General features: G+C 39.3%; 1 protein-coding gene across 1 annotated transcript; it reads right to left on the bottom strand.

The window, feature by feature from the left end:
- Positions 1 to 2,565: 2,565 nt before the first annotated feature.
- KBTBD7 (kelch repeat and BTB (POZ) domain containing 7) lies at positions 2,566 to 6,472 on the bottom strand. Its single transcript, XM_008585958.1, has one exon. The coding sequence runs from the start codon at positions 6,174 to 6,176 to the stop codon at positions 4,134 to 4,136; it is 2,043 nt and encodes a 680-aa protein (XP_008584180.1). The 5' UTR covers positions 6,177 to 6,472; the 3' UTR covers positions 2,566 to 4,133.
- Between the last annotated feature and the right edge of the window lie 3,608 nt (positions 6,473 to 10,080).

The raw sequence follows: 10,080 nt of genomic DNA, 5'->3' as shown, positions 1-10,080 counted from the left end.
TACATTCTGGTTTATCAGACTTCAGGATTTCAAAATCCAGTCAACTTTCTTTTTTTTTTTAAAAAAAAGATGACCGGTAAGGAGATCTTAACCCTTGACTTGGTGTTGTCAGCACCACGCTCACCCAGTGAGCAACCGTCCATCCCTATATGGGATCCAAACCCGTGGCCTTGGTGTTATCAGCACCACACTCTCCCGAGTGAGCCACGGGCCGGCCCAGTCAACTTTCTTTTAAAGTTTAGGGGATTGACATAAGGATGAAAACTTTTTACATTTCCAAATTGTAAACATTAAAACATGAAAATACAATTGAATAATTTTAGTTTTAGATTTTTTCCTCATTTCAGCCCAAACTGGTAAAAATGACATCAGGCAGAACACTGGTTCCTGGTTTAATAAGCAGTGAATAGCAAATTGATTTTTTTTTTTTGCTACATTTTTAATAGATTCTTCATGGGTAGATGCCCTTTTCCAACAATGTGTTTTCCTGCTCAGTATAAGATAAAGAACTTTTGCTACTTAGCTATATTTCTAATCAACAGCTGTGACGACATGAAACATCTGAACCATATATTTTAAGACCTGATATATACACAGCCTTCTTGGACAATAATCATATCACTTACAGTTGTATAACACAACGTTTCAAATCTTTCATATACATTTACATGTTAATCATCTTGAGAAAATTTGTTTTTTTTTTAAAGATGACCGGTAAGGGGATATTAACCCTTGACTTGGTGTTGTCAGCACCACACTCACCCAGTGAGCAAACCGGCCATCCCTATCTGGGATCCCAACCCGTGGCCTTGGTGTTATCAGCACCACACTCTCCCGAGTGAGCCACAGGCCAGCCCCTTGAGAAAATTTGAATTCCAGAAATATCAACTCTGCCTTTGTTCTGAGGTACTCATTAATTTTTATATCTCTTTCAGATGGTGAATGTACATTATTTAGTTCTATTTTAGGAATTACATAATATTGTTCTACCTACAAACATTTGAGCTATCGTTTTGTGAAAAATGCTAATTCCTACTTGTAAAGGTGTTCTTGGGACTCTGTCACAAGTGTTCTGACCCTGAGTATGTGAATGAACTTCAGAAATGTCACTACACCTTTGAAATTATGGAAATATGAACATGTACATGCACTTTCCTGGGGAATAGTAAAAAGGTTTATATTTTCAGTTAAGATCCAGGTACCCTAACAGAAAAAACGCTGCTCAACTAGAGGAGATAGAGGGAACTATTATGACTTAAATTTAAGCCTAAAACCAAATATAAACAAGTTATTTGCTATCTTATCCTTTTGAAAACACCAATGCCACATATTATCTGAATTAAAAGTATTTGAAATAATCTGGGTTCTCAGCTTTCCAGACTACAGGCACAAAGATACAGAAGATAATTAAGGTCATTCTAAATCTTACAAATGGTAGTTCTGCAAATGACATTATATTGAACATTTGCTAAAAGATGTGCTGATTAGTTGGAAAACTGTGACAACTATGCTTTCCAAGAAGGAATTTCAACACTGCTAGTTGTGTCATTCACTGTGCAGCAAAGGTTTCAAACATTGAGCAGAACCACTGAATTATAAAGTCAGGAAGCCTGGGTTCTAGTACCAGTTTTATTTGTAACTAACATATGCAAATCACTTATCTATAAAAGAATGGTTAACATCTACTTCTTAATTCACAAATATATCACAAAACCAAAATCATTCCCAAGGAAACCTCATTGTAAACAAAGATCTTACTACTATTTTGCCAAGGCTTTAACTCCAAGGTTGAGAATGACAAAATGGAAAATTTGTCCTTTACATATCAGATGCATACCTTAATTCTGCAGATGGTTAATTGGGTTGAAATAAGTATAGCTATGTTTCAACCTTATAGAATGAACAGCAATCAACAAAAAGTTTATGATGAAGGGCCGGCCTGTGGCTCACTCGGGAGAGTGCGGTGCTGATAACACCAAGGCCACGGGTTCGGATCCTATATAGGGATGGCCGGTTGGCTCACTAGCTGAGCATGGTGTTGACAACACCAAGTCAAGGGCTGAGATCCCCTTACCGGTCATCTTTTGGAAAAAAAAAGTTTATGATGAAGATAAAGTTGGCTAAAAATAGCACTATTGAGAAATACCTTTCTATGCTAAGAGCAGTGCTTATACTATACCTGATGTCCAATGAAACAAAATTTAGCCTTAGGCCATTAAAGCATATTTACCCTTCGAAGGAACATATACTGCTAGCACAGGGATCTTATTTCATTTAAAATGATGTTAAACAGAAATGTCTTGTAGATTCAAATGGCCAGTCAAAATGGTTAAGAAAACTTATTTATGTGGCTTTTAAAAAAATCTTTTTCTCTCTGCCTCTTTTTTCATTCAAAAATTCAGTTCCCTGTCCAGGACCATCCATACTCCTCTGTCCTCTGCCAGGGTGTAAGAAATGTTAGCAATCTGTCATTAGAGAATAAACATAGAGATTTGCATATTATTGAACACAGATTCAGGAAGATAATTCTAAGTGCATATTAAAAAAGTATACACCACAAACATCTTCATATGTATATGTACACCATTTATTGTGCATATGTATTGTGACAACTATAGGTATTAATAAACCTTCAAAAGGAAAGCACCTGTATTTTCTTGTATTTAACAATGTCAATTTTGTATGATTTAGCCTCTATTTCTGAAATTTTCCTTACATATGACAGAAATAAAGACTGGAGTATGGTTCACAGAGAAACACAGAACATATACAAATACCATTATAAAATAACTCTGTATACCACTGCTTGGGGAAATATTTCAGAGAAAACATACTTTCACTATTGGCCCCAAATGCCATCACCCAATTATGTTCTTTAATTGTCAGCTTTTAATACAAAAATACCTTCAAGCTGATAATCAAGAACATTTACAGTGACTTACAAAACTGACAGAATATTTCAATGCTACACAAAACAGTTCTATACAGCTTAAAGTTTTAAAGTTCTTTGCTGGCACTTGATTTTATAGTTAATAACACAATAACTACTGATCTCAATAAAATACTGTTTTTAGCTTATACATATTTTCAAAACCAGTATTACCTCACAAAAACAGTAAAGAATAAATCACTTCCTGCTGAAGAATCTTCTAAGACGAACACCAAAACTATACAGCCAAAATATTTTAGGGAAGCAAATAAACTTAAGAAAAGTCATGACTAATGGATAAAAATTTACATTACCCAATTATATATCCAGTGAAAAAAGTATTGTTCCTCTGATTCAATGAAGCATGTACCAGGTTTAACATCAAAAACAGGAACTTACAAAGCAAGTTACCTTTATAAATTTGGTTTAGAAGGGTGTTTAAATTGGTGACACTACTAGAATGGATTTTTTTAGATAAAAAATTGATTACATTTAGCAAATACACATTTTATATTCCAAAAACTGAAATTTATTTTAAAACAGTAGACTCCTGATTTTTGTTTCTTTACTTTCCGTGAACTTGCAAGCCATTATGCACGTTATCAAAATAAAATCACTACTCAGTAACCTTAATACACATATCCAGTTTTTTTGAAGAAGGGAAGAAAACCAAACTAAATTATAACAAACAATATTTAACTTACAGTACTAAAAACTACTAGTTTAAAATTTTGGAAATCTACTTTCATTATACTGAATGAAAATATACACTTTCAAAAGTCTACCAACATTTCCTAGTCTAGTTTTCTATTAGAAATTAAAAAGTTAAATTCATTGTGGAAATAAACAGAATTTTAAAATTAACAAAAGACTAAATTAGGATAATCAAAATATAAGCATCCTAACTAATCAAAACAATTCATTGGTGCAATGAATATCTGAACAATGGAAAAATCACCAAGCATCCTAACAAATAGATAGTTTATTTTCGCATATTGTAATTCTGGGCTTTCAGCACAGTTCCTTACTAAATAGGTTGATTTTGTGGACTGTTTAAATTTTGTAGCATTACATTAGTATTTTAAAATATTACCCTTTCTAAACCAAATCTGCCACCCTAATCAATTTTTTTTTTTCAGGGAAAAGAAAGAATTTTTAAAGATACATTCCGGAGCAGTAGGAACATTTTAGCGTTTCAAAATATTTACAAAGAACCCTGCTGGTCCTGTGCATTTCGCTGAGGCGCTACTTGCACCCAGACTTCATCATCAGAAAAAGAACTTGAACTTCCTGACTCAGAGTCTAGCTCACTATATCCATCTAAGTCCCATTCAGTACTAGACTCACTCCGTGCATCATCTTCCTCAGTGATAAAACTCTGACCAGGCTCAAGGCAGGAAGGATAAACACGAGCACAGAGGCAAATAAAGCCAGAATCAAACTGCAAAAGACCTAACATGGTACCTACGTTAATCCACTGGTCTTCTCTAGTATCATATTCATACACGGTCACGCGGTTCTTTTTCCATTGCGGGGTGGTAGAAGTGATAAGCAGCAACTTTTGGTCGTGATTGACGATCTGGTAGTTGTGGGTCTCTGAGTCCAAGGGAATATTACTAATCTGCCTCCATTCTCCTCTAGCTGGGTTGTAGACCTTCATGACCGGAATGTCACAAATACAATAGATCTCATCATTGAAGACACATGCTTCCTGAAAGTCACTGCGTTTAAGAGAAGCACAGTTCAGCCACATATTGTGGCTAGGATCATAGCAGAGCATGCGTTTACTGTTGACAGCAAAAAGATAGTTCTGCACCACTATTAGCTCAAAGGAATAGAAAGAATGAGGTACAGGAGCCACCAGTGCCCACTGGTTCCTCTGAACACTGTAGCATTCCACTTCCTTCAGTTTAACTCCAGTAATAGGGTCTCGCCCACCCAAAATGTAAATGTAGCCATTGAGGTATGCCACATCCATGCCCTCACGACACAGCAAGCGGTCTGCAAGTTGCTGCCAACTATTCTGGGCTGGTTTATACACCCAGAGGTCTTTCCTGGGCTGGGCAGCAAGATAGATGTCATGGTCTGGAGAGATACAGACAGCTGAGGAGGTGACAGTTTTAGTGTGAGCCAAGCTGGTCAAAGGTGATGGCATTGTGTAAATATCCCCTGAGTATGGGTCATAGCAGAGAAAGGGATCTCTGGGATGTCCAAAGAAGACCACCATCTCCTTGGCACACATTCCCAGCCTCTGGGGTGGATTTTCTGCTGCAGATACAACAGAGCTGCTGCTGCTGCTGTTCGGCTTTGGCACCAGAGACTTATACAACAAATCACCATAGCGCATCTGCAGGGCTCCTTCAATAATGTCCTGGCAGTACTTTTTCACAATAGGTTTGGTCAGTAGCCCTTCCAGGTAGTCCTGATCTTCTTCAGTGAAATGCATCCAGCGGACACACTTGAAGACTTCTGCAGCACTGGGACCCCGCTCTTTGGGAGCAGCCTCTAGCCACTGCATGGCCACGTGGCACACGGTCCGCTCACTCTCTATGTCCAGACTATCCAGGCGAAGGACAGCCAGCAGCTGGGCCAGAGTCAGATCTGCTAGAGTCTCCTCCCGAACTGAACCCATCCGGCTTAGGTGCTTGAAGTTGTGAGCTATAAAAGACTGAGCCTGAGATCGGAGCTTGTGATGGTCAAAGGCGTCGGCAAACTTGAGAATGGCGGTGCAGTTGGTCAGGTCAAGACGGCGGGCTAAGAAGGAGGCACAGGCCTCCCGCACGTACTCCAGCTGGAGCATGTCTGAGGCTGCGTACAGGCGCTGCACGTTGGCCTCACTCAGGGACACACGACCCGTGTAGCAGTAGTCGACCAACACCTCGAAGGACTCCGCGTCCACATCGTGTATGGTCACGCTGGTCTGCTGGCTCTCGTACATGCCGCCCGTGAACATGCTCTTGAAGTAGGGACACGCCGCAGCCAGTACGTTGCGGTTGCAGGAAAAAAGGCGACCCGTGCCAGGCCCGCTCCCGGGCGTCACCACCTCGATGGTCACATCACACAGCAGCCGAGCGTCGTAGAAGGACTTGAGCTGTGCCAGCAGGGCTGCAGAATGGGCCGTGTCCTTTAATTCCTCTGGGCCCGTGAAAAAGGCCGAAACCGAGGGCTTGGAAATCCTTTTGGGCCGCCTGCCACCGCGGGGACTGGCGAGGCGGCGAGAGCGCGGGGCGTCTTCCCGGGACTGCATGGTGGAGATGGCGGCGGCAGAGAACGGCTGCAGGCACCCGGCTCTGGCTCCTCCTCAGCCTTCCCTTTCTGACGCTAAGATAGCGGCGTCCCAGAACAGACTAGGGCACCTCCCGCCCTCACTTACTTCAGCGCTACGCCGCGGTGCCACCTCCCTTTACCGCGCAAACAGTTCCTGACTCACCCCTTTCAAGTCCGCGCCCTTTCTCCGCCTCAAGTCGCCCACACAGGATCCGGGGCTGGAGCCAAGGGAGCCGCCACTGCGCCGCGCTGGCGATGCCGGTAGGCGTCCCGGAGAACTACCGCTCCCAGGGTGCCTTTCGCGCCTCGAGATGCGCTGGGGCTTTTCGGACCTCCGGTTAGAAACTGGGGGCCGGAAGCCGCGTTGCACACTGGGAGTGGTAGTTTGTGTCATATCGCGAGGTTTTGTGTCTGCTTTTTCTGACAGAAAGCGGTAATTGTCCTGCGTTTGATGGTTAAGTACAGAATAGAAGCTCCGTTTCATTATTCATTAATAGTGTGGCTTCCCTCTGAGAAATTTTCCACCATTATAAAATGAGGATAATATTTCATAGGATTGTGTGAAGACTGATATAAATTACGTAGGACGCTTTGATAACTTATTTTTTATTAGAAGAACAACGTGCTACACCCTGCCTAGAATAGAAAGAGTCCAAAATTGTTAGCTTTTCTTTTAGAATTTACGACAAATGAAGTACCCACTAATTTGAAACCATGACTCTTTTCTTTTAAACCTGCAAATTTCTCAAAAGAAATAACTTCCAGCTTGAATTTTTCTCTTGAAAGCTTCTGAAGAGTATTAACAATATTCTCAATACTAAACAAGGTCCATCGGTCCATTGGGATGTCTGACACGACTAAGCTGAGGTCCTAGAAAACAGCATTTATGGATGGCCTTAAATATGCAAACCGGGCATATTAAAATAGATGGTTTGGTGCTCTCAGAAAATTAACATTTCACGTCTAGGGAGCAAGAGTATTTTCATTAAGCTCTTAATATAAGTGTTTTCAAGTCGTCCAATATAGCTGTTTTCACTGCCGTTCCACAAATTAATTTAAGACTCTGCAAATGCTTTTATTAAGGTGTTTTAGGGAGAATTATAAATCAAAACATTTTAACAAACAGACCTTGAAGAAAAGCACGATTCTCAGCGTTTGGCATTCATACATGCCCTGACATCCCTTGAATTAATACAGTACGGTCTAAGCTTAAAAACAAGCCTTTTCTATATGCATCAATCAGCATTGTCTGTTAGTTAAATTGCCAAAATCAATGAATTAGAGATTGATTTTTTAAGAGAACTTTTACTTGAAAACCAACCACTTGCAGCACTATTCACAATAGCCATGGTATGGAATCAACCTAAGTGTCTATCAACTGATGAATGGATAAAGAAAAGGTGGAATCTAAAAAAGCTGACCTCAAAGAAGTAGAGAGTAGAATAATGGTTCCCACAGGCAGAGAAGGGGAGAGAGGACAGCAGTAAAGACTGTGCAGACACTGGTAAACAGGTGAAAAGTCATGGTTGGATAAGAATAAGATCTGGTGTTCTACTGCACGTTAGTGTGACTATGGTTAACAATATTGTATATTTCAAAATAGCTAGAAGATTTTGAATGTTCCCATGAAATGATAATGTATGAGGTGATGGATGTGCCAAATACCCTGATTTGATCATTACACAATGTATACAGTGGGCCCCTGGTATCCATGGGTTCTGCATCTTCGGATTCAACCAACAGAAGATAGAAGATATTCGGGGGAAAAAAAGAAAATAATAAAAAACAATACAACAATAAAAAATAATACAAATAAAAATACGGTATGACTATTTACATAATATTTACATTGTAGTAGGTAGTGTAGGTAATGCAGAGATGATTTAAAGTATGCAAGAGGATGTGCATAGCTTATGTGCAAGTACTACACCATTTATATAAGGGACTTAAGCATGTGAGGATTTTGGTGTTCATAGGGTCCTGAACCAATCCCTGAGGATCCAAGGGATGACTGTAAATGTATTGAAACATCACACTGTATCTCATAAATATGTACAATTATTATATGTCAATTTTTTTAAAAAGCTAGGAAATCAATAAATAAAAACCAATGACTGCTTTTGTTGCTAGTTTGCCATGAGTTACCATAACCCAATGAAGGAAATCTTTGATGTTACATGCATAGGTGAATAACACATAGCAGGAGAATAACTCTCAAATTGTTTTTATCTCTTTTCTTATCAGCTGAAGAGGGTCTACCAGAAATACTCCAGGGTAGATACATTAAACTAAGTTGGGCTCTGGTTCCAATATCTCCTCTATACATAAAAAGAGATGTTGTTGGGTATCCTCAGATACACCAGCGAAAATTAAGTCAGTCATCAGCAGTAACACCCATTGTTTTCTCACCTGCACTGAACATCAGCTGGGAAAGCAATTTTTTAAAACCTTAAAAAATATTGGTAAAATATACATAACATAAAACTTACCATTAAAAAAATTTAGGACCAACCCGTGGCTCACTTGGAAGAGTGTGGTGCTGAAAACACCAAGTCAAGGGTTAAGATCCCCTTACCGGTCATCTTTTTAAAAAAGTTTAAGTCTACGTTTCTTTAGCGTTAACTATATTTACACTGTTTTGCAACCATCACCACCATCCATCTCCAGAACTCTTTTTATCTTGCAATCTTTTTAAAAAAGTTTAAGTCTACGTTTCTTTAGCGTTAACTATATTTACACTGTTTTGCCACCATCACCACCATCCATCTCCAGAACTCTTTTTATCTTGCTGAACTGAAAAACTGTATCCATTAAACAATAATTTCCCATCCCCCCAACTTCTGGCAATCACCATTATACTTTCTGTCTCTAGGAATTTGTCTATTCTAGGTACCTGACATAAGTTCAGTGATTGATTTTTAACTTCCTTATATCTGCCCTTACTGTGTTATTTAGATTTACTGTGGTTTAGATTGCCTTCCACAAAATCCAGAATATTTCTTAGTCACTGTTCACTAAGATCTAGAGCAATGCTGTCTCATAAAACTTTCTGGGATGTTGAAAACATTTTATATCTGTGCTGACTGATATTGTAGCCAGAAACCACATGTGGCTTTTGAGTACTTGAAATGTGTCTAGTGAAAGCGAGAATCTGAATTTTAAATTTTAGAAACACAGCGTTGATACCAATGCAATTCAACGGAGAAAGGAAATTGTTTTCAACAAATGGTGTTGGAACAACTGGATCAAAATGTAAGACAAAAATTAATCTTGGCTCCTATTTTATACCGTAAACAAAAATTAATTCTGAAATGATTCTTTGAATTAAATGGAAAAGCAAAAACTATAAATCTTCTAAAAGAAAACAAAGAAGACTATCTCTGAACTTTGGGGTTGGCAAAGATTTCATAGGACACAAAAAACACTGATCATTAAAAAAAGAGGGGGACTTCACAAAATTACAAGCTTCTGTCCATCAAAAGGCAGTGAAAACAAAATGAAAGGTAAGCCATTAACTGGGAAAAAATATTGGTAATACATATACCCAATGGCCAAAAAACATACGAAAAGATGCTGTATTTCTGTTGTTATAACAGAAGAAAATAGTCCATTTCTTTTTTTTTTTTTTTTTGTTCTTTTTGAGACAGGCCGCACCGCGCTCAGCCAGTGAGTGCTGTGAGCGCACCGGTCATCCCTATATAGGATCAGAACCCGCGGTGGGAGCGCTACTGCGCTCCCAGCGCTGCACTCTCCCAAGTGCGCCACGGGCTCAGCCCAAAAGTCCATTTCTGTTGCTTATAACAAAGTACACAGGTCTGGGTAATTTATAAGAAAATGAAATTTATTGCTGACAGTTTCTGAGGCTGAGAAGTCCAAAGTCCATC

This window comes from Galeopterus variegatus, unplaced genomic scaffold, assembly GCF_000696425.1.
Source record: "Galeopterus variegatus unplaced genomic scaffold, G_variegatus-3.0.2 Scaffold3776, whole genome shotgun sequence".
In the NCBI taxonomy this organism is placed as follows: domain Eukaryota; kingdom Metazoa; phylum Chordata; class Mammalia; order Dermoptera; family Cynocephalidae; genus Galeopterus; species Galeopterus variegatus.
Note: the sequence above shows the minus strand (reverse complement) of the source record. Positions and strands in the feature narration are given on the sequence as shown.

Coding starts and splice junctions, on each gene's coding strand:
- KBTBD7 (XM_008585958.1), bottom strand. CDS start 6,176: ATGCAGTCCCGGGAAGACGCCCCGCGCTCTCGCCGCCTCGCCAGTCCC.